Source organism: Onychostoma macrolepis, chromosome 20, assembly GCF_012432095.1.
Source record: "Onychostoma macrolepis isolate SWU-2019 chromosome 20, ASM1243209v1, whole genome shotgun sequence".
NCBI lineage: Eukaryota > Metazoa > Chordata > Actinopteri > Cypriniformes > Cyprinidae > Onychostoma > Onychostoma macrolepis.
Window position 1 is genome coordinate 13,609,044 of NC_081174.1, and position 27,615 is coordinate 13,636,658.

Consider the following 27,615-nt stretch of genomic DNA (forward strand, 5'->3'; position numbering starts at 1 on the left):
AATGCATTTACACTGCAATTAGCCTACAAATGCATACAATGTTATGAAATTAATGTTTTAAATTTTGAAGGCAGAAATATGTCAATCAATTAAATAATGCGTGCAATCTGATATTAAACATTTCCCAGCCGAAACAAACCCCCACGTGAAGCTGAAATAATAACCCGTGATTTTGGCCATATTGCCCATCTAGGTCATTCATCCCACACTATCAACAGGCGCGTCATGTAGGCTACACTTCTTGTACTTCGTTTGGGCACCACAAGGTGTCACTGTGGCCTCAAAGCTTACCCCTCGACTACTCTGGCTCGATTGCTATCCCTGAGGTAAAATACGCCGCCCTCATTACCCTACGGACAAAGAAATGTAGAAATGAATAAAGAAATAAATACGTAAATACAGAAATGTGAAAATAAATAAAATTGGAAAAAAATTAAAATGCATAAATAAGGAAATACAATTTATAAATTATTTATTTTTGCTTTTTTACTTTGTATATCTATTTATATATTTATTTATTTTTGCTTTTTTACATTTCTTTGTATATCTTTTTTTAATTTATTTAATTTATTTCTAATTATGGCAGGATTGGCATTCCATAGAATCGGGACAGCGTGTTTTTCTCAGGCACTCTTTACTTAAACTGCATCAGACAGAAGTGTCAACAGCTTTCGTGCACGTCTTTTAAAATAAAAGTCTCTCATCAGAAAAACATTAACATAGAATTACGTTTTTTGTTGTTGTCGTTTCTTTGGCCGCACACTCCGCGACCCACCAGTTTAGAAACACTGGTATAGCAGACAGTAGACGATCATGCTCTCCTCTCCTCATTAGGGAGTTAATGTTTACATCACCCCTCTTCTTTATCTTCCTTTCTGCCTTTCTCGCTGTCTCTCTCCGTTTTGCATCAAACCATCCATCTCTCCTCTGTCACACTACACTTAGAGCAGCACTAACCAGCTCACCACACCTGTCAGTCACTATCAATCTGACAGGCCCAGGCTCCTCCCTCTATCAGAGTGAGTTATAGCTGAGGGGAGGGGCTAGGAATCTCATCAACATACACAATGTGCTGCATAGTTGTGCTATATCTTCCTGTATGCAACTTCTTAAGAGGTAAAGCTCATAAAAGCAATGTTTTAAATGTAGACACACTGCATGATGTTGTGTGGGGGAAAATAACTGAATAGCAAATGAATCCATGACTAATGTTGCTTGTTGTTTTTGAGCAATGACACTGCCCCCTAGTGTTCTTATGGGTGAGTGGGAATGCCTGCTTTTCAGTCTTTGGTATGAAATATTAAAAATATTCTCTTTTTGTCTTCCAGATGATTTTAACGGTGTATTTGAGTGATGGGGAGCAGGCACTGACGGAGGTGCCCATCACTCCAGAGACGACGTGTCGTGATGTGGTGGAGTTCTGTAAGGAGCCAGGAGAAAGCGGCTGCCACCTGGCCGAGGTTTGGCGTGGAAATGGTGAGTTCCCCAATTACAAAAATGTTTGTAACCCCATCCCTCTTGTCCTTATCCATTTATAGCAAGTGAACTCAGTAATTGTAGGTAATAACTGTTGCAGGATATGAATTAGTCTTTCATTGACTACAGTTCTTAAAATAAAAAGTGAAAAATATTGACAATGTGAAAGCACTCAGCTTTACTTAAAATCATTTGTACAGACTCCAATATCCTCTGATTTTCTCACCTTCCCACCCTGGCTGTTTCTTTCAGTAAAAAAACATTCAGTGCTTTTATTCTCTCAAAGACGCTCACGCTCAGTATTTTGAAGAATCTGGCTGCAAAGAAAAACATGCTCACTTAGTCCTTTCAGACATAACTGCTACTTCTGTTCTGACAGATGGGTTCCTTTTTTTTTCTTTCATTTTTCCATTTCCCTTGATGATAGTGATTTGTATAAACAGCTGTGTGCCAAAAATGTTATCTTTGCTCAGGGAGTCTCCTTTCAAAAGGCCTTCCATCAGCACTGTGTCCTTTCATCTTGAAGTGCATCTGTCATTGAAATCGTGATGAGCCCAGCTATTTTACAGCAGGTGATGGATTGCACAAGATTCGTCATTAGTGTCTGGTTACTAAGTGGATATTTTGCCTCACCAAATCTTTTATTGTGGTGCTCAGCGGTTCAGGCTTTTCTATGAGACTCTCAAAATAATTAATTTAGAATATCAGTAATTATTGATAATTAATATTTATTTAGAGTACCTTATTGATCATTAAAACATTCACAACTTGATTGAGCTGTTCATCCAAAAATCTGAATTCAGTCATTAATTACTCATTCACTCTTATGTCATTCTAAATCTGTTCAACTCAAAGTCCACACAACCAAAGCTTTAATGCTTCAAAACGTTTATTTAAAAATAAATAGATCGTAAAAGTAATCCGTATGGCAAACGGAAACTCAACCTCATTGGTTGTCACGGGTCAATCATGTATGGCTGTTTCCATTTACCATATTTGATGTGCTCTATCTGTGTGAATAGAACCCTAAATTAAATCTGTTTATCAATAAAGCAATCGTGTATCTTCAGAAAACTTTGATTTAATTACTCTATTTGTATGTTACTTTTACAATGTCTTTATGAAATATTTTGGCGCATCAAAGTTTTGGTTACATGGACTAGTAAGCATCCACCTAGCAACCACCTTAGCAACAATTTTGGAACAACCATCCACAACATCGTAGCATCATGGCTGTGGCTTTTAAACGAGTCGAAACCTAGTTATATAAAGTTCCTCTCCATATAGTTTGATTGTCAAACTTTTTTTTCTTTTTTTTTTTAAACATTTAGCTGAAGCATCTGGCTCCAGGTTTTTTAGGTTACATTTGGCTACACTCACTGTCTTTGTTAATGTCCCTGAGCCTGTGCGCTTTTCTGATATTCTCCACTTTCATACTTTCTTCTATTTTTCTGTCGTTTTATCCCATTCCCCTTTGGATGGCTGCCAGGCTTCCAGATGTCCCTCCACCTGTTAGCAATGTCCAAATTTTGTTTTTCCCCATCCATGTCTTTGTTGCCCACCCAGCCCCACCACATTCCTCTGGCTGGACGCCACTTTTGATTCAATTTCACGTCGTCTTTGTTCTCTTGAATCCCACTGTGTCTGTTCCTCTGTTCTTTCTCTTCAGGTGTGGCCTTTAAGTGTGTAACACTGGAATGAAATGCTCCTCAGCAGGAGAGGGTCTCTCTCCTACTTTCTCTGTGAACACACCATCTCATCTTTTTACAAACTTTTTTCCTGAGGAACGAAAAATTGTTTCTGACCTTTCTAAAATTAGAGTGGCTTGTTGTTTTAATGCCATGTTTTCCCCTCTCCAGAGCGAGCCATACCCTTTGACCACATGATGTATGAGCACCTTCAGAAATGGGGCCCCAGAAAGCTGGAGGTGAAGTTCTACCTACGCCACGAAGACTCGCCCACTGAAAGCAGCGATCAGGGTGAGAACACTCCCACTTGACTGGCTACAGGCCACGTCTCGCCCACTACCGCTCTCCTCTCATTGGCTGACAGTGGCTGAATGTTTTTCATTCCCTTTTCAGTGGCCTCCAACATGTGAAAGAAAGAGACAAGCACATCCTGGCCGAACAATGCAGGGTTCTGTTCCTGATTCAGTTCTGTTGTGCTTTTCACAAAACGAATGATCTCAAAGTAGCTTTGAAAGTGTCAGTGCCTTCAAATTACAGTGAGCAAGGTATTGTCACTTGGGATAAGTGTACCACAGTAAAATCATATCAAATACCATATTAAAGTGATATAGCTGAAATGAACTCAAAGCGTATCTCAAACTGAGCATGCAAGTAGAGTAAGGCTACAAAACTCTAGCAGCAATGCTGAAGTGATTTAAGTAATATGTCACTGGTTATATAATCAAGCACCTTGCTTCGCCTCTGTACCTGTCCAGTAAAGGCAAGTGTGGACAAACACACATTCAGACAAGAGCACAATACATACAGCTTATGTGTAACTAATTACTTTCAAATTGAGACTATTATATAATAATGAAACTATTGCAAAATGGTAATTTAGAGAATGTTAATTGTGCAATATTTCAGGCTCATTTTTGATCATCTGTGAATTTATTTGATTAATTGGATAAAAATGACCAAAGGTAGATAGATGAATACAGGTTATACTATTGTACATTGTTTAAAATATAAATACATGGATACATTTTAAAAATATAGTTATATTTTATTTAAAAAAATTTTATCCACTTTTTTTAAAGCAGAAGAACAGATTAAATCTAAATTATAAATGTTAATAAAAAAGGGTTACACTTTATTTTAAGGTGTCCTTGTTACAGTGTAATTATACATTTAAATACTGAGAAATATTAATTAACTACATGTTCTTACTATATGGTTAGGATTAGGGTTTGGCTTAAGGTTACTTGCATGTAATTATGCATAATTTATTGTTATTATAAATAATAAGTACATGTAACGTGTAACAAGGGCACCTTAAAATAAAGTGTTACCAAAAAAGCACAAACTAAATGTTAACTAGTAAAAAAAAAAAATTTTTGCAAGAGCTGTTTTGTTGAAACATATGCTAGACAAATAAAACTGACTGACGTCATCTTAGTGTACAGTTGTGTATAGCAGGATTTTTGACCAATGAGATTTCACCATGGGCGGGGTTGCTTGCATCCCCACTGAACGCAGTGTAATGCTGCTATATGTACATGATCCGCTTTAGTAGTGTTTTCTCCCTTTCTTTATCCCATCTTCTGTTCACATCCCAGTGAGGTTTTTCCTATCATTGTAGGCTTGTAGTGAGTGTCCGCACGGATTAAGGCATAAACCTGAAACCCCTGTGTGTGGGAGGGAAAAAAGTGGCAGTAATCTACTAAAAGCACAAGCTCTGTTCCCAGTGTCACATGGCAATAACAAATGGGCTTTTAAACTTTTCCTCCAGTCTTGTGATGATTCTGTCTCCGTTCAGCCAATGCATATAGATGCTTTTTTGTGTTCATTAATGATTATATTTCACAACTGAAAGTGCTTTTTGTTGATGGACTCATTGTATTTTATTTCTCCGCTCTTAGGGAGCCAGCAGTCTCAGGAGCAGCCCAGCAGGAGAGGAGGAAGCAGCTCAGACATGCAAAACGAGAACGGGGTTAGTTCATATCACATCCTCATCAAAATGTGGGCCTTCTTTTCTAATCTTAGCATTGTGGTTATTCCAAATGCATCCTGGGGGGTTGAATTCCACATGCTTATATTATCTTATGCTTTTCTGCTTACTGTAATGCAAAATAGCAGCTGCAAAGTTCTGGCTGAAATTGAAACTCTTCAGTACCGAAGCGTTTCGATCACGTCACATTATTCAGTTCTTCTCTCTTAACCCGAGCCAAACGCAGCCAGACCTGTCACGTCCCAGAATCACTCACCATTTCCTTTCATATAAGCATTTGTCACATCACTCATTCTTTTTGTGATCGGCTTCCTGCAAAGAGTGGTCCACTGCGCTCGTCTCCTCCAACCATCTGGCCCAGATTCCAACAGGAGAAAAGCCAGGCTCCAGAAAGCGGAACTAATTCCACCTTTAGGGATAAAGATGACTGTAGACTACCAGCGTATGGAACAAGAAGACACATGCATTTATGAGGGATAAATGCATTTATGCTTTTTTTTTATTTTATTTAATTTTTTTTGTACAGCCGTCTTAGTCTTTAGAGATGGAGTGAAGGCACAGGTAGTTGGTCGGTGTGGGAGCTGATTAGTGATGCTGTTGCCACCCAGGCATGAAGTCTCTCCAGTTTCACAGTGCTTGGCACACACTTATTTCTGACAGGTGCTGCCGTCCTTTAGGGACTATTCCACAACACACCTGTCTACCTGTCTTGTCAGGTAGCCATATGGCTCTCATTTTTACTCTTTTGTTTGTGAATCAAGAGGGTTAACTTATATAGCCGTGGCATTTGGCTAGTTTGGCCAATGATGCTGAATGTTCTCAATATAATTTGATTAAATGGTTTAGTTTGACAACTGAGGATTAATTTGCCATCTGCACTGAAGAAACAGAGGGTGAGGACAGAATAACAATTGCTTTGCCGTTATAATAGTTGACCTGAAAGAGATAGCTTCTCAATCATTACCTTTTACAATCAGCTAAGAATGCTTGCGTCACATTTCTGTTTTGAGATATTTTGGAGTGTAACAACATATATAATATACCATTTTACCGTTCCTGGAAGAAATTTTGCCTTAGCTAATGTCAAATAATTCTCTTTGAATGTGACAACGTGCTGTTGTCCACCCTCGGACAGGACTGGCTTTTGGACTGATTCCAGCTAAGTACAGCTAAGACAAAACTCCTATCATATTTCGCAACAGCTGTTTTTTTTCCCCTTTTCTTTTCTTTTTTGGGATGTTTAATGGAGTTTCTCCCACTGGCCTCATCTTAGTCTGTCTACTTCTAAACATGAACAATCCCAAAGAAGCAGCCCATCCCTGTACTTATAGTAATATCCTTACCTCCCTACCCAGGATTCAAGGCAAGTCATCACTGGCACACAAACACTGTGCTGATTCAGCAGCATGACATCTGTGTGTGTGTGTGTGTGTGTGTGAGAGAGAGAGAGACACAGACAGACAGACAGACATACAAATTCTTTAAAACCTCATAACGTTCTGTTGTGTTGTTATTCTCCCGTTACGTCTTTATTATTTTGTGGATTACACCCGTTTCATGACATAACCGCATTTAAGAGGATCATCCCCGTGGTTTTACAGCAGGGCTGTTTTCTCTGTTCTGACTTCTCTGTCTCTCTGAAGATGTTTGTCTCTCTCTCTCTCTCTCTCTCACTCTCTCTCTCTCTCACACACACACACACACACACACACACACACACACACAACCACGCCCAGTGTTCACAGAAGGGTAAATCCCTGAATGTGTGGCCAGCCTGTAAAAGGGAACATTTTTCTCCTTATGAAATAGTGGGTGGCCCCCTTTCTCTCATTTCCTCTCGCTGTCACTCCATCTGTTTTCTTTAGCGAGAGTCTCCTTTCTATCCGCGTGCCGTGTCAGAGGGTCACCGTGGCCCTGTCTGCAGTGGAGCGTGGCGGTGCATGCTGGGATCTTCAGTCCTCTTTGTCATTCCCCTCTACTTGTTCATTTTGTCTCCTCTTTCATCCCATCCCTCCATCCCTGCACACTTCGTTCATCTACACAGCCGGGGCTGACTTTGTGCCCCCAGGGACAGTCTAAAAGGTAAGGATGCCTTTGCTCTCAATGCATAACGAGACCGTCCTACGCAAGATCTCTCTTCAATAATACATTTCTGAACATTCACAAGCTCCTAATGCTTTGCTATGGTTAAATCAGCTGTTGTTGAATCTGTGTGTGGTACATTGTACTTAGAAAGTAATAAGAGCTGTCAGTCTTTCTCTTGTGTTGAGTCTTTGTGATAGATTAAGTGGGTAATAGGCTGCTCTATGGTATGTAATAGAGCTAGAGCCACTGCTTATATAGGAAGACTATGTCTGTCCATCACGCATACAGAGTTATGAGCTCCAGAACACTGAACTGTGTGGGCAGATCATGTTTTATATAGTTGAAGCTGTTCCTGTGTGTGGGCAGATACTCTCTCCAGGGCTTCATATGTTCCAGGTTTTGCTGTTTCTTGACTTATTTTCATGCTTTTCGTCATGAATTTTAAGTATTTCAAATGTATCTTGATCTTTTATTCTTTTAGTTTCTACCTTATTTTTTTCCACTGAACGTTATGCATTAAGGTGTGAACTTGAATGCAACTTTATGATTTCAGGTTTATTATGGATTGCTTGTTAGTTGTTGGCTTTTCTCATGAGTTCTCCTGTATGTATGTATGTATGTGTGTGTGTGTGTGTGTGTGTGTGTGTGTGTGTGTATATACACTATCTGATAGAAGTGAGTACACCCCTCACATTTTTGTAAATATTTTATTATATCTTTTCATGTGACAACACTGAAGAAATGACACTTTGCTACAATGTAAAGTAGTGTACAGCTTGTATAACAGTGCAAATTTTCTGTCCCCTCAAAATAACTCAACACACAGCCATTAATGTCTAAACCGCTGGCCACAAAAGTGAGTACACCCTTAAGTGAAAATGTCCAAATTGGGCCCAAAGTGTCAATATTTTGTGTGGCCACCATTATTTTCCAGCACTGCCTTAACCCTCTTGGGCATGGAGTTCGCCAGAGCTTCACAGGTTGCCACTGGAGTCCTCTTCCACTCCTCCATGACGACATCACAGAGCTGGTGGATGTTAGAGACCTTGCGCTCCTCCACCTTCCATTTGAGGATGCCCCACAGATGCTCAATAGGGTTTAGGTCTGGAGACATGCTTGGCCAGTCCATCACCTTTACCCTCAGCTTCTTTAGCAAGGCAGTGGTCTTCTTGGAGGTGTGTCTGGGGTCGTTATCATGTTGGAATACTGCCCTGCGTCCCAGTCTCCGAAGGGAGGGGATCAAGCTCTGCTTCAGTATGTCACAGTACATGTTGGCATTCATGGTTCCCTCAATGAACTACTCCCCAGTGCCGGCAGCACTCATGCAGCCCCAGACCATGACACTCCCACCACCATGCTTGACTGTAGGCAAGACATACTTGTCTTTGTACTCCTCATCTGGTTGCCGCCACACACGCTTGACACCATCTGAACTAAATAAGTTTATCTTGGTCTCATCAGACCACAGGACATGGTTCCAGTAATCCATGTCCTTAGTCTGCTTGTCTTCAGCAAACTGTTTGCGGGCTTTCTTGTGCATCATCTTTAGAAGAGGCTTCCTTCTGGGACGACAGCCATGCAGACCAATTTGAAGCAGTGTGCAGCTTATGGTCTGAGCACTGACAGGCTGACCCCCCCCCACCCCTTCAACCTCTGCAGCAATGCTGGCAGCACTCATACGTCTATTTCCCAAACACAACCTCTGGATATGACGCTGAGCACGTGCACTCAACTTCTTTGGTCGACCATGGCAAGACCTGTTCTGAGTGGAACCTGTCCTGTTAAACCGCTGTATGGTCTTGGCCACCGTGCTGCAGCTCAGTTTCAGGGCCTTGGCAATCTTCTTATAGCCTACTCCATCTTTATGTAGAGCAACAATTCTTTTTTTTCAGATCCTCAGAGTTCTTTGCCATGAGGTGCCATGTTGAACTTCCAGTGACCAGTATGAGACAGTGAGAGTGATAACACCCAATTTAACACACCTGCTCCCCATTCACACCGGAGACCTTGTAACACTCACGAGTCACTTGACACCGGGGAGAGAAAATGACTAATTGGGCCCAATGTAGACATTTTCACTTAGGGGTGTACTCACTTTTGTGGCCAGCGATTTAGACATTAATGGCTGTGTTGAGTTATTTTGAGGGGACAGCAAATTTACACTGTTATACAAGCTATACACTCACTACTTTACATTGTAGCAAAGTGTCATTTCTTCAGTGTTGTCACATGAAAAGATATAATAAAATATTTACAAAAATGTGAGGGGTGCACTCACTTCTGTGAGATACTGTGTGTATATACAGGTGCATCTCAATAAATTAGAATGTCGTGGAAAAGTTCATTTATTTCAGTAATTCAACTCAAATTGTGAAACTCGTGTATTAAATAAATTCAGTGCACACAGACTGAAGTAGTTTAAGTCTTTGGTTCTTTTAATTGTGACGATTTTGGCTCACATTTAACAAAATTTTTGAGTTTGCTGGCCAGTCAAGCACACCAACACCATGGTCATTTAACCAACTTTTGGTGCTTTTGGCAGTGTGGGCAGGTGCCAAATCCCGCTGGAAAATGAAATCAGTATCTTCAAAAAGCTGGTCAGCAGAAGGAAGCATGAAGTGCTCCAAAACTTCTTGGTAAACGGGTGCAGTGACTTTGGTTTTCAAAAAACGCAGTGGACCAACACCAGCAGATGACATTGCACCCCAAATCATCACAGACTGTGGAAACTTAACACTGGACTTCAAGCAACTTGGGCTATGAGCTTCTCCACCCTTCCTCCAGACTCTAGGACCTTGGTTTCCAAATGAAATGCAAAACTTGCTCTCATCTGAAAAGAGGACTTTGGACCACTGGGCAACAGTCCAGTTGTTCTTCTCCTTAGCCCAGGTAAGACGCCTCTGACGTTGTCTGTGGTTCAGGAGTGGCTTAACAAGAGGAATACGACAACTGTAGACAAATTCCTTGACACGTCTGTGTGTGGTGGCTCTTGATGCCTTGACCCCAGCCTCAGTCCATTCCTTGTGAAGTTCACCCAAATTCTTGAATCGATTTTGCTTGACAATCCTCATAAGGCTGCGGTTCTCTCGGTTGGTTGTGCATCTTTTTCTTCCACACGTTTTCCTTCCACTCAACCTTGTGTTAACATGCTTGGATACAGCACTCTGTGAACAGCCAGCTTCTTTGGCAATGAATGTTTGTGGCTTACCCTCCTTATGAAGGGTGTCAATGATTGTCTTCTGGACAACTGTCAGATCAGCAGTCTTCCCCATGATTGTGTAGCCTAGTGAACCAAACTGAGAGACCATTTTGAAGGCTCAGGAAACCTTTGCAGGTGTTTTGAGTTGATTAGCTGATTGGCATGTCACCATATTCTAATTTGTTGAGAGAATGAATTGGTGGGTTTTTGTTAATTGTGAGCCAAAATCATCACAATTAAAAGAACCAAAGACTTAAACTACTTCAGTCTGTGTGCATTGAATTTATTTAATACACGAGTTTCACAATTTGAGTTGAATTACTGAAATAAATGAACTTTTCCACGACATTCTAATTTATTGAGATGCACCTGTGTATATATAAAATATTGTTTATGAAGAGAGACTTTGCGAGAGGGCAGATGAGAGCAGGAGCATGACTCATCTGAACGCCTCTGATTGGCCGGTGCATTCATAAACTCAACGAAATCGTGTGTGATTGGTTGAAATGTGCAACACTAAAAACGCGTAAAAAGAAATATGATGGAACAAATAAGCCCTAATATTAATTAGATAATACTAGCCTAATAAAAATAATAATAATAACCTCTTGATATAGTCAAAGGCATCAGCTACAGGTGATATCCCTGACTTTCGTTGATACATGATACTATTGACTATCGGCACAACCCTATAGAGCAATCAGTGTCAATACCCAGTCCTGTTTAGTGTTTGTTGTTGTGGATAATGTGGTCGTAGAGTTACGTCTTCAGATTTTTGAACACAGCCCTGGAATTCTAATGTATAGCTTATCATAACATTGTTTGAATGTCTTTTACATCCTCTCTTAAGATTTGTACAGCTTTCAGGCCAGTGCCAATAAATGTGCGCCAGTCTAAATCTTAGTGTGGAAAGCGGATTATGTGTGCTTCCTCCATGCCGAGAGTCACAGCTGAACATGACTTCCATGTGGGTGCAGTCTGTGAAGTGATGAAGGATGGATACTTATATCGCTTGACTTGTTATAAAACTCCTTGGTTGTGCACCATACCAACAAAATCATATTTCTGTCAAAAGATGAGCTTATCTGATATTTCACCAGCCAGCTTTGGCTGATGTGCTTTGGCAACATTGTAACATTGCACCAAAGCGGCTTTTATTGGGAAACGCTGCCCTGCAGAGATGCAGTATTTAATGCCAAGGGTTTGTCCTGTGATTCAAGTTTGGGGCGTATGGAGAATTTCTTAAAACGAAAGTCTAAATCTCAGCAACAGTGCTGTTACTTTCAGACATTTTTTTTAAAGCACGCATAAAATGTCCCTACTGCATGGTAGGCACCACTGAAAAGGGAAACAGACACCTATTTTTAAAAGCCATAGGCATTGCAGCAGCAAAAAAGTGTCCTGCAGAAACACTCTTTCCTCCCAATTATTTTGCACTTTCAGGATTGCTGATGTTTTTAGCATTAGTGTATTTTGGAGAGTCTGGTGTTTGGTTGTTAACAAAATGTCTAAATTGGCTTTTTAGGAAATAGGACTGTCCCAGGCTTCCATCACTCCGGATTTGAAGCGTCTGAAAGCTCTGTAGCACAAGATCTATAGTACATGGCCCTAGAGTCCAAATTATTACCCACAGACCTGCTTCCTTTGTGTTCTACTGAATAAACTGCTTTGCAGAAATTGTTGTACTGCCTACCTACAAAGCAAGAAAACAGCGAGCAAAGTTTTCAGTCTTGCTCTCTTGGTGGTAATTTTATCAGAGAAAAAAGAAATTACTTCCCTTTCTTCAACTTGGCCCCAGGAAATATGAAACCTGCTCTTTAAATAAAAAACGTCTTTACTTAATTGACCTCATAGGGCTGATTATTGTTTTAACAAGCATTGAGTTTCGCCCCACAGTTGAATGATCTCTTACACCTTCCCTAGAGAGAGAGAGAGATATTTTATTATATATAATATAATATAATATAATATATTTGTACAACCGTGCTTGGTAAAAAAAAAAAAAAAAAAAGGATAAGAGCAGGCAAGATAATGCCATGCAGTCTGACTGAAGGGCTCCCTCCACAGAATATCAGAGGAGACCGAGGAGTCTTTTTCCTCCCCAGAACCACCTCAGAAATGGATAATCAAATCAGTCTGTTGTATGTCGCTCCTTGTGCCACATTGCCATGGAGATGGGCTCTTTACAACCCATGTGATGTGTCCATACGGAGTCGCTTGTGTGGGTAAACAGAGCCTGACACAATTGGCCTTTAAGCCATGAATCATTCCCTAGCAAACTGAGTCAAGTCATTTTAACTTTAATGAAATTTGGAGATCTGCCATGGAGCTCATGCTTATGGGAACTGCACAAAAATCTTTGTTGTTATTGATCAAGCCTTGAGTATTTTCTGCTGTGGGAAGCTGAACTGAAAAAAAAAATCACAGGTAAGTGTTGAGCTTACAAAGTTGTTTCAAAGTTGATCATTTACTGAAATAATGTTGTTTCTAAGCCGGTGTCTTCAGACACATTTGAGCTATAGGCAAAACCGGCGTTTGTAATGTTGTTTGATCTATCTGACATATAGCCTGTTTTAGTCTCAAGAAAAGCGATGGTAGTAGGGAAAAAGTTCAATCCCTCACCCTAATTTGAAATGACAGTTGATTTGATCCCGACCTGATTGGGCCTTCTGCTCCAGGCAAAGCCCACTTTTTTTTTTTTCTCAGCAATCGCTAATAATTAATTGAAGGGAAAGGACCATTTTGTATTGACACAGAGCACAAGCACAATCCCTTTGAACTTGAAGAACACTTCCAGTGACACAGTAACAACTTCAGCTCTATTTGATTATTTGTTTGAATTTATTTATTTATTTATATATTTTATTTTTTATTTTTTTATTTTGTGAACAAAAACAGTATCTCTTGTTTATGAGATTAAAGCACATGTAATTAGAAAGCCAAAGGTATACGTGGCAAAATAAATAGACAAATATCAATATATGTACTACCATTCAAATGTTTTTATTTTTTTTTATTATTATTAAATATGTAAGCATTTTATTATTTGGTCAAAATCAATATTATTATTAAAATATTACAATTTAAAATGACTGTTTTCTATTTGATTATATATTCAAATTTATTCCTTTTTAATCATTTAAAAAAAAAGTTTTATAATAATAATAATAATCATCATCATCATCATCATCATCATCTGTTGTTTGTACATGGTATTATGTCTGTTATGTAGTAACATGGTTCTGTGTACAAAAAAGGTGAGCTTGACAAAGAAAACTGTTTTGTATGATGTCAGATATTACTGTATTTATACCTTATTTTTCTGCCTTTTTCTAACCTCCTGTAGCTAATACCACTCTTATCTTAATCCATTTTGTAATTGTAAACAGGTGATTTAGGAGGCAATTTTCACATGTAGTAATTTAAAGCATAATCAACAAAAACAAGAAATTGTGAGACATGAGCATTGATGGACTAGGAAATAATTACAGACATGTTTTCAACCATCACATCATGGTGGAAAAAAATACTACCCATGAATTATGGAAATAGATCATGGTATTAACTTGGATAAGAATAGATGTAGCCATAGGCTGTAGGTGACCTGGCAATACCACGCCACAAACATCACCACAGTATCTTTCTCATGCTGTGTGCTCATGCATGTTAATGTTAATGCTGATAAATTGCCATTGAATTCTGTTCCATGATGCATCGACGTGGATGGCAAATTTTGTCAGTAAAGCTGCTCTTCTGTTGAACTTTGTTCATCAAAGGATCCAGAAAAAAAATTTAGCATGGTTTCCAACAAAGACATTAAGCACCGCAGTTGTTTTCAATGTTGTTAATAAAAAAAAGAAATAAATTTTTAAAAAATTGAGTACCAAATCAGCATATTAGAATGATTTCTGAAGGATCGTGTGACAAAGAAGACTGGAGTAATGTTGCTGAAAATTCAGCTTAGCATCACAGGAATAAATTACATTTGTAAAATAAAAATAATTTTTCAGTCTTACTGTTTTGTATTTTTGATCGAATAATAGCTGCCATGGAGAGCATATGAAAACATCAAAAACATTAACAGAAAATCTTACTAACCCTAAACTTTTGAAAAGTAGTGCGCAGTTTTTTTAATTTATTTATTTTTTTTTTATTGAAAATAAATTATTGGAATTAAATTATTTTGAAGAAGTGTATTTCTAAAACTTGAAATATTTAAGTTTCTAGGTTGCTAATTAAATACCAGCAAATGTGTAACTTTTGACACGTTGTACTTAAAATAGCAAAATTGATGAACGTATTTGACTCCAACTTATGTGCCTGATTGCCCCTAGTCCTTACATAACCTTAATGACTGGCCTAGCTTCAACCTTAAACAGTGTGTGAGTGCACTTGTATGGCTTTTGCTTAGGACAGCCCAGAGACAAAAGACTGAGACTGCTGGCTTTTTAGGAAATGGAAGCATTGCTATATTGCCACAGACAATAGAAGATTTGAATTTCAAGGGAACTTTTGCACAGCATGAACCAGGTTTTAAATGGTGTTCTGCTTCAGGTTTGAGTCAGTCATCTTACATGGCTTCTCTTTATTTCATAACTGTTTTATATTCCATGTTCACATCATGTACCGTGCCGCCTTGAATCGACCTCAGTACTGCTTGATTGCTCTAAATGCCAGTCTATCACGGCAATTGCCATCGGAGTATTTTGGTGCCTTTAATCTTCGCTACACGGCAGTTCTGCGCTGCTGCCATGGTGACACTCTGGCGACAGCTGCGGTGACGGACAACTTGCTCTTATCTTCCAGAATGCAGAGTGACAGAGTGGGATTCTGGGATGTATCTCCAACACAGGCCTGTTTTAGACCCTTTTGGCTAAAAGCGTTGCCATTCCTCTTCCTGATGAGCTTAGCAGGTCTACACTAACATTAGCACTCCTGCTATAATTAAGCTCCGAGTGTTTACTTGGCCACAGGTCATTTCACACCCAGCTCTCACTACAATGAGCCCTGCAGATACACACTTTTCTGTTTCTCACAGTCTTCTGTGTCATTTATGGCTGTGGAATTAAACTGGTCATCTTTGAATCCTTGTTTGTGTGCATATATTTTGTTTTTGGCCTGACTGCCCTCCCTCTCTCTCTCTCTCTCTCTCCCCTGTGTGTAGGTGGGACACCCTCGTGTGGAGCTCACTCTCTCAGAGCTGCAGGAGATGGCCACTCGTCAGCAGCAGCAAATTGAGGCCCAGCAACAGATGCTTGTCGCTAAGGTAACACACTCAGATGTGTCCTTTGATGGGCATCTTTTTATAGATCATTGTTTTCATCTGTGTGGGGACTAGACACAAATATTTCTTCCAGTTAGAATTTGCAGTTGAATCAAACAGTGCCATTCATTTATTTACTGACGTTGAAATGGCATGGTTTCTATTTTGATTTTATTGCTTTTATAGATGTTTTATTTAGCTCTTAAACAGATTGACTATTTGTTTTGACTGTATTGTGGCATTTACCAGTAATTGGCAAATCATTTTAGCTTTTTCTTTTTTCATTGGTCTACATTTATACTAGATAGAACTGAACTTGCAGTTATGAAATGTACAAGTAGCTAGGAGTTGAACGGTAGGATCATTGTACACTTTGGTGTTATTTTTCAGATAGAATGTAGTATTTAAGAGTCTAGGCTGTTAATCAAATGTCAGTAAATTTATTATTTAGAAAACGTGTTATTAGAAAACATTTTCACTAGTGGTCTCAGGCTTTTGTACCCCACTGTTTTGTCAGTTGTATTTTTGGCATAATGCAATTAACATTTTTTGCTTAACTAGTTTGACTTAAACTATAGATTTTTTTTTTCTCCAGTTGCTATTAAATCAAACATTGGCGTTAGTTCATTCATTGACATTGAATGAACTATATATAAATAAATGTTGGTGTTATTTTTCAGATAGAATGTTGAATGACATCTTTTTGCTTATAAAATGGTTTAAGTCAGTAACCATTAAAAGGGGAAGCGTAAGCCTACTTCTATTAATTTAAGACAGCAAAGGGTCTTCCGCTATTCATTCTGTAAACGTAACTGTAGATGTTCTTAAAAAAAAAAAAAAAAAGTAGACATCCTTAGGAAATGGGAAGAGCTGTTGACAAATCATTATATAATTTAGTGGTGATTTAATTCAAATTGCCATTTCTGGGTGTTTACTCATAATTGCACCTGGCAAGAGCACTTATTTTCTCAATCTTATTTTACCTGGCCGAATGTAAATAATCTTTATGTGAAAAAATACACTTGAAAATGGCAAGCAAACTGCACTACTTGTTCATATTATGATATGCAAATAACTGTAATTAAGTCATTTTCTGAGAAGAAAAAAAAGGGTATTAATGGGTTAAGTATCCCTGTAATTATTCAAAACACAGCTGCTTGTTGGGTAAGCCTCTAACTTTGTTTATGTAGCAGCTTAAGCTCTTTATTATCATTTTGCAGTGTTATTAGATGTTTTAAGTTACCGACCTCATCTTTGTTTTCCTCAGTGCCATTTATAGGTCATTACAGCAGGTTGTTCTGACCATTATAGGGGCGTTAGTCATGGGAACCACAGGCTGAGGCAGGAAGCTGAACGAGACCAAAAATGCCAATTATGTAGCAGAAAACTCTGACATGCTTTGTATGCTGTGGCAGGCATTTTTCCTCCACACTAGCGCTAAATAGCTTTGTTTCTTCATTCAACAAAGAGCAATATGTGGAATCCAAACTGGTCACACTTGCAGACTGTTCTGGGATCAGACCCAGTGAGGACACTGATCTCAGAGCTGTTTGGATTAAAATTGCTGTGAGTTGATGTGCTGTGATGACTCTGAGCCTCCAGTCATTGAAAGTCCACTATGTGCTATTTTTAGTTTTCTCACTCACTCAGACACACTGTTTCCATTTCGCTGCATCTGTTTGTGTTCCCTGCAGATAAAGAAATGACTCAAAAAAGAGCCTAATTGCTTTTATTTTCACTTAGTTACTTAATTCAGCATCTTTTCCCAAAGGTTGCTCTTAATAGCAAATGTCTCCGTCTCCATGCTTGACATTGACAGTAAATCACTCGGTTGTCTATCTTGTGCTGTATTTCGACAAAAAGACAGGATCATATCATGTGGTCCTGAATGCACTTTGCTCTGTTAGGGTACTGCAGATGCCCCGGGCTTAAAAAGGCTGTGCTCCACTAATGGCACTGACCCTACAGGCTCTTTATATATAAGCCCAGTAAGATACATGGATGCAAACTTCTCACCTTTTGGTGAAAACTCACCATTTTGAGATCAAAATAGGTCACCTGTGAGATTTGCGTAGATCCAATGAGGAAGTCTTTTTGGTGGGGGCGGGGGGGGGTCTTTTTATAGTACCATTAGTACCAATTCCTATCCGTACCCACTTGTAGTCAACCACTTTTAAACGTTCCTGTGTATTTTTGCGTGCACGCTCTTGTTTCGAATTATAAAACCACAAGTTTATTTACGTGTTTTTGTAGCGTTGAGTATTGTAGCCAATCACAGGCATCTCTGTTGAAAGCAATGGCTAGTCAGAAGTGTTTTCTGTAGGTCTAATTTTTGTTCTCGTAAGTTTACAGAGTTCTACACGCTTGCAGATCTACCTAATAATATAATCAGAGAGAGAAAAAAAACATACACGGTATAAACAAGAGATTGATTGTGTTGTTAGTCATTGATTTATCAGGAGTTTTTGCGTAAGCTTGGTCAGTTGCGCTATAAGAGCTTTGCTGTTTCTCTAGAAGCTCTACATAATCCATTGACAATTTGAAGAAAAGTTTTGTTTGTTTAAGAGGACCGAACGTCCACGTATACTGTTTCAAGAGTGACAAACACGAGTGTAAAAGATTATGCGAGTGAATCCGCTAAATTGTTCTGTCAGTCATTGCTATGATTGAAAGTGATGACTGACCTGGGTGGAACAATCTATCTGACAAACCGTTGTCAAAAATAGACCTGTGCATTAAGTGATGCAGAGTAAATTCAGAGTAACAAAACTACAACAGCAACAAGTCTGTGTTGGCTGAATACATTTAGCAGCTTCTACAGTTAAAACACTCTTTTGATGTGTCCTTTTTAAGGCAAAAAATTTAGTTTTTGAATTAAAACGGAGCTATTGAGTGATCCTCTGCTGCCATCAACTGGATGTAATGGTAATTTCATGTAATTGTCATCTCAAAAGTCTGTTTTCCACAAGGTTTTTTGGCAAATTTTTTTTCGTCATCTCCATGAATGAAAGGTGAATTTTACTGCACAATTGTTTTCACCCATGACGAGTTTGCATCCCTGAAGATAGGCTGTGAGTCTAATGGAATTGACCTTATGACAAAAATTACTTAACCACACACAACACATCTACCCAAATGTCAAGAAGTCAGACAATCAACATATCATAAATACTGACAGGAAAAATAAAAGGAAAAATGTGTAATGGACACAATATATGTAGTTTTTGCATTTAATGAAGAAAACGCATCACGGAGGTGTAAAATAAAGAGATACTGTAGATTGTTTAAATGTCCCTGAAAATTCACTGTTACTGTTTTATTTGTTTTCTCCAGATCTTTTTGTATGCTCATGTTCTGTGTGTATTCTGTCCGTAGGAGCAACGATTGCGCTATTTGAAGCAGCAGGAGCGACGGCAGCAGCAGGCTGTGTCTGAGACCGAGAAACTACAGAGGTTAAAAGAGAGGGTGGAGAGTCAGGAAGCCAAACTCAAGAAGATCCGTGCCATGAGGGGCCAAGTGGACTACAGTAAAGTCATCAATGGCAACCTGTGTATGTGCAGTACTTGCTTGACCACTGACTTCAGCAATCATCTGAGTAGAAACGCTGCTAGCGATTGTGATGTGGCTTTTTTGCACGGATGTATTAAGCCAGATTGCTTCATGTAAGCGTTTGCATGTGAGAGGGCACTGAGCTTCCAACTGCAACTGCGACCACATGCACACACAAAAAAACATGCCATAAGGTCAGGATTAGGTCTTTGCTAGTTTGTGAATTGTAATGATCTCACATAATGCCAAATTCTCCCACACACGCAACTCCAGATGGGATTGTCCACTCCGCTGGAGATGAGTCTTTTTAGGGCTGTGTTTAAAATTAGATTTTTGTGGATTGTTCTCAGTAATTTATTACAGAATGGTAAAGTTTTTTTTCAGTTTTAACCCACAGCTGGGTGGTTTATTCAGGTTGTGCCAGCATTTAGGCTGTATTATGTTGTTGACAAATGGTGAAAACGATAAAAGTAAATTTTACAGTATAGAATGTATCTGTTCAGCCTGCTAGTTTTGCATTATGCAAGAGCTCCTGTACAACATGTGCAGCCACACATTACATTTTCATTGAACATTAAATAATAATTCTATAGTAATGGAGAAAGTATGTCGGCTCATGTATGCTTGTGTGTTTGCATGTGTATAACTCAGCTGTGGTCTGTTAGCCGCAGAGATCGAGCACATCAGCGGGCTGTTCCAGGAGAAGCAGGCAGAGCTGCAGTCAGCCGTCTTGAGGGTGGATCAGCTCAGCCAGCAGCTGGAGGACCTGAGGAGAGGCAAACTAAATGGCCTGCAGACCCTCGGGGGTCAGGTCACCGGCACTGCTGCCCTGGAGCTCCGCAAACTGTACCAAGAGCTGCAGGTATGACCACACACTCAACTAAAGAGTTTAATTTCATTCAAGAGATTTGTTGTGGTGTTTTTTTTTTTTCCCCCATAAAATATTAAAAGAAGCTTGACCACTTTTAATAATGCAGTTTTTTTTAGTATGTAACAATTCTGCTGGTTTTGATGTAGTGTGCTTTCCACAAATAGGGTGTGAAATGTATAAATGACACCAGAAAAAAAAATTGGCTATTAAAATTAGTTAAAAACTTATGTTTGTGGTATAGAAACATGGTGTCAGCCGTATCCATAGATGTTGATTGTTTATTATTCTGTTTATGTCTGTGTTACTAGTATGTGCCTGTGATTTCTATCAGTGATAATATTGATTATTACTTTGTTTTTTCCCCCAATCAGATACGCAATAAGCTGAATCAGGAGCAGAACAGTAAACTTCAGCAGCAGAAAGAGCTGTTGAATAAGAGAAACATGGAGGTGACACTGATGGACAAGCGTATCAATGAGCTCAGAGATCGACTATACAAGAGAAAAGCTGAGGCACGTCAAAAAGAAAACCTTCCAGTAAGGCCAGGAGCTTGCGTCACTCACTCACGCTTCCTAGTTTAATTTGTTTAGAATCTTGTTCAGAAACCAGACATCTAGAGAGCAGACCTGGAGCTTGGGAAAGATTTTAAATTTCAACTAAGCTAATTACCTTTTTTCTTTTGTTTCCTTTTTTGCCCTTTTTTTTCTTTTTCCACGTTCCTGCAGCTGAATAGAGTAAACGGTCCTCCCTCTCCCCAGCCGGCTCCTGGAAACACCGGCCGTGTGGCTGCTGTGGGACCCTACATCCAGGTCCCAGTGCCAGGCAGGCAGGAGGGTTATGTAGTGCCCCCTGAACCTCTCAAACCTCAGTCACTGGGTGTTAACACACCAGTCAACCATGCCCGCTCCAAATCAGGTCAGTCCATAAACACTGACGTCTGCATGAGAACGTCAAACATTTATTTGGAATGAAATGGTGCCAAATTAATTTTTGTCTATGTATTTGAATCCTACATTGTGAATCAGCATACACAATTTGCAGTATATTAACACTTTATCCGCAATTATCATTGCTTTGAGCAGTCTGTGTTCAGGTCTACATTTAGTCTTGCACATCCAGACTAGCTCACTTAGCCATTTAAAGCAAACAACCACATTTTATTTTGTTCTCACTTAAGTTCAGTCGATTATGTTAATAGGCCCAGCAAGCAATGAAGTGTATTCAAATAATGCATTTTGATCACCCAAAAGTAACAAGCACCAGGCAGTAAATCAGTTTGAAAGCGTGATTTGTGTCTAAAGCCCAAAGGATACTTAAGTTTTGATGTGAACACTGATGTGTATGCGTACATCTAAAGGCCATATCCTTTCGCAGTACATATAGCTTGCATGACCATAGGCACTTGACACATACACACTAGAAAGTTTCATCTTTGTCTGCCCTGTTTCTCTCTAGAAGTTATGACTGATAAAATGTCTTTGTACACTGTTAAACTAAAATTGCAGGTTTCTCTTAGCCCCCTCAGATAAGCGTTCATCAACACGGCATCTGTTATTGTTGCGGTCTCAAGTATATTGTTGTTGTCCTGACTCTTTCATTTCTGTTTTGACTGTGAAACAATGGCCAAGGCTAGTGTTGCCATCTTGTGGACTAAGTAAAAAAGTGTATTTGGAAGTATGCACATACTATGCTGATAACGAAATTTCCGTCATGCACGTTACCTTGTGTAGGAGTTGAAACCAAAGTATAATTTGGGCTTAATAAGACTGAGACTAGCTCCTACAATGGTGTTCTGTTAAGTGCTACAGCATTCCTATTGCTCAAACAGTAGAGAATGTTGCTAACAACTCCAAGGTCATGGATTCGATTCCCAAGGAATGCATAAGCTAATTAAATATATACCTAGAAAGAAAGTCACATAGGAAAAAAGCATCTGCTGGATGCATAAATGTAAATAAAGTGGTTTGGTACTTCTCTTAAAGACCACAGCATGTATCCCATCACTTCCTGCTGTGAGTTCCCTCTCCTCAATTGCTGTTTATGAAGTTGATTTCTCGTTTTCTTCACTTCTAACCTCTTGTGTCATTTCTGCTCTGTGCTGTTCGTATGTCTATGTGTGTCTCTTCTCTTTCCTGTCCCTGTACTTTGATGTTGTGGGATTTGTGGGGGGGGTTAGATGGAGTGAGAAAGCCTCCCGGCCCCTGGAAGGTCTCTGATTTAGACATCATAGTGGACCCGATTGCTCCACCCCCTCCAGAGCCCCGCCCAGGCCCTGGGGCTCCACCCCCAGTCACCTGCTCTGCAGCAGGGTCGGACGGCGCTTCTCGTGAGTGGGAAGGTGTCTGATAGAGGGCAGGAGGAACGGCCTATGAACCTTATTCAGTGTATTGAGCAGGATCAAAGCAGTCTACCAAGTCTTATTGTGACTTTCCCCATATGACTCTTGCTTCCATTGAAGTTCAAAATGCTCCTTAGGTCATCTCAAATCATGCTGGAGAACATGATCATCAGGTTTAACACAAAATTGTGGAGTTCATGCAGCTTGATTGCTGCTATCATTGATGCAAAAGGAGGACAAACCAGACATTTTGAAATTCATGTTTCTTTTATTTATTTAATTTTTTACTCCATTGTTATGCTGATAATATGCACTACCGTTCAGAAGTTTGGGTTGGTAAAAAAAAAATGTATGCTCACCGTGCTGCGTTTATTTAATCAAAAATACAACAAAACCAGTAATATTGTAAATATTAAAAAAATACTGTTTTCCATTTAAATATATTTTAACGTAATTATTTCTGTAATGGCAAAGCTGAAATTTCAGCAGCCTTTTCTCCAGTTTTCAGTATCACATGATCCTTCAGAAATCATTCTGATATGCTGATTTGGTGCTAAGAAATATTATTATTATTATTATTATTATTATTAACTGTTTTATACCACTTTTGTCCTTTTTTTTTTTTTTTTTTTTTTGAGGAAACCATAATACTTTTCATTATTAAACCATAATAGGTTTCATTAATTTAATATTCAAAAGAGCAGCTTTTATCTGAAATGGAAATATTTTGTAACGTTGTAAAAGTCTTTACTTTTACCTTTTCAGTTTAATATGTGCTTGCTGAATCAATATATTAATCTCTTTTTTTTTTTAAATCTTAGAAAGGTAGTAATTCGTAATGAAAAGTTTACTAAAATTTCCACTGATCTCAGACTTTGGTCTCCAATGTATCTTGTTCTAAGCAAACTGAATATTGTTGTGGGTCTCTTACAGAGATTATTTAACTAACTTTATTTAACAAAGGAGTAGGAGTAATTCTGTTAAAGTTCCTATCCACTTTTAAAAATTGCAGTGGGGCAATGTTCCAGACAAAACATGGCTTAAGGCAGAAGTCAAAATTACACGTTTTTCATGAGCAACAGAACCTTAATGATATACTAGATCCCTCTGTCTGGGCAATTACATTCACCCTTGTTTATTTGCTCTTTACTGCAATTCAATACGAGTCAAAAGCTGCTGATCCTGTCTTTTGGGAGTATGTGTGTGTGTATGATTGTGCGTTTAAGAATGTAATTGGGTAGATTGTGCGAGGTCTCATGAGTGCGAGTGAATGTGTGTGCTGGGATGAGAAACTCTACCCTGATAAGGTTCACTAGGCTCTCTACCTCTTCCTCTGTACATTTAAACTCACTAAATTACTGGCTCCATTTCATCATTCTCTAATATTCAGCTAACTTGTTGACTTAACACAAAATGCACACACATAATAGACAGAGAAGTTAAGTCTGTAGAGTGGTGGCTCAATCAGTTTGCTTTAATCAGTATTTCTCTTTGTTTGGCTTGTTTCATATGGACTGACTTTTAAGCTCTGAAGTCGTCAAGATTTCATGCAGTTGACTGAGCTTACATTTAAAGTAAAATATAGAAGTCATCTGAGCTTTTCTTGTAGATGTGAGGAGCCCCTCTCTTTTCTATTCCAGACAAATTTGTTTTTCATATGCAAGACTGTTATACTTCATGTCTCCTTACTCAAGAACATACCTAGACATCTTTAGAAGTCATGTCTAGTTTATTAGCAATGCAGTTCATCACAGTTCTAATAATAAATGCGCTTGTGAGGGGTTCGGTCATGTCTGATCTTAATGCTTCCTTTCTTTCCATTTTCAGAAAATGATGCCGGTTGGCCCACCCTCAACAAGAGCAACACATCAGTCAAAGCACTTGACTGGAAGGAGTCTGGAACAGACACGACCAGTAAAACAGCATCACCTGCAGGCACTCCTGGAGATAAGGTAACTTAGACCCGCGCACACAAATAAATTGCTGTCTTATAATTTTACATTTTTATTTTTATTTTTTTTTTACTGTGTCTGTTTTAAATTCAGGATTCCAGTAAAATGGGCTCAGCTCCTCCTCTCAATAAGCCCCAGCCTCCCCCATATGGAGCCCATACCAGCAACCACCCCCTCTCGTCTGCCAACTCGGGTTCCACCAGCTCTTTGGACCGACGCAAGGATGTTCCTCTCAGACCGGTGCCCAGCCTACCCACCAACCCGCCGCCGCAGCCGGCCTGGCCCCGTGTTCCCCCTGCACCCACCGGCTCTTCCTCTCAGCAGATCCAGCAGCGCATTTCTGTGCCCCCCAGTCCCACCTTCCAGCCCAGTCCACCCTTTTTCCCCCCCAGTGAGAGGCCAGACCCTCCTCTGGCTGTAGCGGTAAGGCCGTTCATCCCAGATAAGGGCTCCAGACCGCAGTCACCCAGAAAAGGCCCAGCCACTATGAATTCAAGCTCCATCTACCATATGTACCTACAACAAGCAGCTCCCAAGAACTACCCTCTGAACATCAAGCCCGCAGTCAAAGCAGGTGCACATCAGAAAATGATTTAATATTAAACTTCAAATTTCTACTTATCCTGACAGTATAAGCTCACCTTTAAGTTAAAAGAACCTTCCGCCTTTTGTTACAGGGAGTTAACATCAGGATTGGGTACTGATACAGATCTTAAGTGTAAAATTATACAGGGAGACATCTGATTTGATACTTAGTAAAAATATTAGCTAACACCTTATTTTAAAGACCAATTCTCACTATTAGCTAGTTGCTTATTAGCATGCATATTGGCTGTTTATAAGTACTTATAAAGCTCATATTACTGCCTTATTCTGTATGACCTTGTTCTAGATTCCTTAATTCTACCCCAACAAAAACTTTAAAACTAAACTAACTATTAATAAGCAGCAAATTAGGAGTTTAATGAGGGAAAACTTAATTGATATTTAATAGTTATTAGTGAATGTGTTCGCTAATTTAAAGTGTTCCCAAATATAATATTAATAAAATTAATAATCTTTGAAATATTTAAATTAATTATATAATAATTTATATTTTAAGCGTTTAAATAAATATATATTTTAATTTAATTGCAAATGAATGTAGATTTTTATCTTAAAATATAATATTAATTAAAAATATATCATTCTATATTTATGTAATTACAAATATATAATTGTGAAACCAAAAAAGGAAATAACGGTGCAGTTCAACAGATTAAGTCCTCAACATAAGCAGAAACAGCTCTGTAGATGACAAATGAAGTAAATTTTAAGTGCGTTTAAAACTGTTTATAATAATGTGTAAAATTGTTGTAAAATTATAAATAAACTTATAAAATTATAAATTAAAATTAAACACACATGAAACTATAGTAGAGAAAAGGTCTGGATGCACCTATAAATAAATATGCATAGAGTAAAAGGTCGCTCTTGGGATTCTAAGAAAGTATTATTCGTGCAGTAATTAAATATTTTTTTAAAATCTACGTTTTTACACAGGCAATGTTCATTTTGGACCCGTCTTGTGTTTTTAAAAAAGGCTAGATACAGTGTGACAGAATGGAGCAGAATGCTGGTGTCTCACAGCACATTTTAACTTGACACAACGTCTTTAAAAATGCACCACTCACAGCAAGAAAGATTGAAAAAACAGCTAGAAACATTGCCAACAATGCCCTTGTAGCAAAAATAATTGAAAACTGCACAGGCAGATGCAATAGAGTGTACTATAGTATGTGAATGAAGTGGTTTATTTCTTAAGTGTGTTTTATTTGTGAGTGCAATGTAATAGACTATTTTGTTCTTCTTTTTCTCTCCAGTATATGGTAAGCCACTCCTGCCTCCCAGCTCTACGCCCCCCTCTCCCTTACTTTTTGGGGGCTCTGGGGCCTTTCCCGCACTGCAGGGTCCAGGAGGAGACATGTTGGATGTTGAGCTGGACCTTGATGGTCAAATTATGGGTCTTCCTGAGCCACCCCCACCCAACGTGGACCACATCCCGCGACCTCTCAGCCCCACTAAACTCACACCCATGGTGCACTCCCCTATGCGCTACCAGAGCGATGCTGAGCTGGAGGCCTTGCGCAAGAAACTGGCCAATGCTCCACGACCGCTTAAGAAGCGCAGCTCGATTACGGAACCAGAGGGTCCCAATGGGCCCAACATCCAGAAACTTCTCTATCAGCGGTTCAACACCCTGGCTGGAGGGATGGAAGGAGGAATAGGTGGTGTGAGTGGAGGTGGAGGAGGGACTCCATTCTACCAGCCCTCCATGGCTACAGGTGAAATGCTCTTTGATGCAGACAATGGGAATCCACCTTCAGAAGCACCCATCGTGCCCTCTGAGGGCGCTGTTGCTGAGGATGTTGTCCCACAAGGTGATGCCAATGATAATGAGCCCCCAGAGCAAGTGGCTGAGACGTTGACACCACCAGAACCAGAACTGTCAGAAGACAGTAACAATAATCCTGCAGAAACATTAGTGATTTTGCCGAGTCCTGTAGCTGAGGCCAGCACACCTGAAGAAGCAGACACTTGTCCCTCATCCCAGCCCACGGTCAGTTTACTGATACACAGCCTCACACAAACTCAACCTTGTTTATGAATCATTTTTAGTTCTAAATCCATTTAGATTTCATTTCCTGCACTGCAGTTTTTGCCTTTTGGCAATATTTACTGTTTAAAATGTAATAATAATCATCATTATTGCAGAATAATGTGTGACCCTGGAGCACAAAACCAGTCTTGAGTCGCTGGGGTATATTTGTAGCAATAGCCAAAAATCATTAGGATATTAAGTAAAGATCATCTTCCATGAAAATATTTTGTAAATTTCTTACCGTAAATATAACAAAACTTCATTTTTGATTAGTAATATGCATTGCTAAGAACTTCATTTGGACAACTTTAAAGGCGATTTTCTCAGTATTTTGATTTTTTTGCACCCTCAGATTCCAGATTTTGTATCTTGGCCAAATATTGTCCTTTTCCTAACAAACCATACATCAATGGAAATATTATTTATTCAGCTTTCATGTGATGTATAAATCTCAATTTCGAAAAATTGACACTTAAGACTGGTTTTGTGGTCCAGGGTCACATATATTGTTTATTTATTTAGATAGTATGCTACAATTCAATCTAAAAGTTTAGTATTAATAT

The 27,615-nt window shown here is 39.1% G+C and overlaps 1 protein-coding gene across 4 annotated transcripts in view; it reads left to right on the forward strand.

The window, feature by feature from the left end:
• ppp1r13bb (protein phosphatase 1, regulatory subunit 13Bb) overlaps nucleotides 1-27,615 on the forward strand; it is a 59,704-nt gene that overhangs the window by 27,407 nt on the left and 4,682 nt on the right. For 2 of the 4 annotated variants that reach the window (XM_058755649.1, XM_058755648.1), the window contains 12 exons: nucleotides 1,329-1,476; nucleotides 3,336-3,455; nucleotides 5,066-5,136; nucleotides 15,603-15,704; nucleotides 19,077-19,251; nucleotides 19,916-20,112; nucleotides 20,493-20,657; nucleotides 20,847-21,036; nucleotides 22,298-22,447; nucleotides 24,287-24,411; nucleotides 24,505-24,985; nucleotides 26,274-27,010. In XM_058755649.1, coding sequence (XP_058611632.1) covers nucleotides 1,329-1,476; nucleotides 3,336-3,455; nucleotides 5,066-5,136; nucleotides 15,603-15,704; nucleotides 19,077-19,251; nucleotides 19,916-20,112; nucleotides 20,493-20,657; nucleotides 20,847-21,036; nucleotides 22,298-22,447; nucleotides 24,287-24,411; nucleotides 24,505-24,985; nucleotides 26,274-27,010 — 2,661 coding nt within the window. The remainder of the gene's footprint in view (nucleotides 1-1,328; nucleotides 1,477-3,335; nucleotides 3,456-5,065; nucleotides 5,137-15,602; nucleotides 15,705-19,076; nucleotides 19,252-19,915; nucleotides 20,113-20,492; nucleotides 20,658-20,846; nucleotides 21,037-22,297; nucleotides 22,448-24,286; nucleotides 24,412-24,504; nucleotides 24,986-26,273; nucleotides 27,011-27,615) is intronic. The other 2 variants (XM_058755650.1, XM_058755651.1) reach the window with 2 other exon arrangements.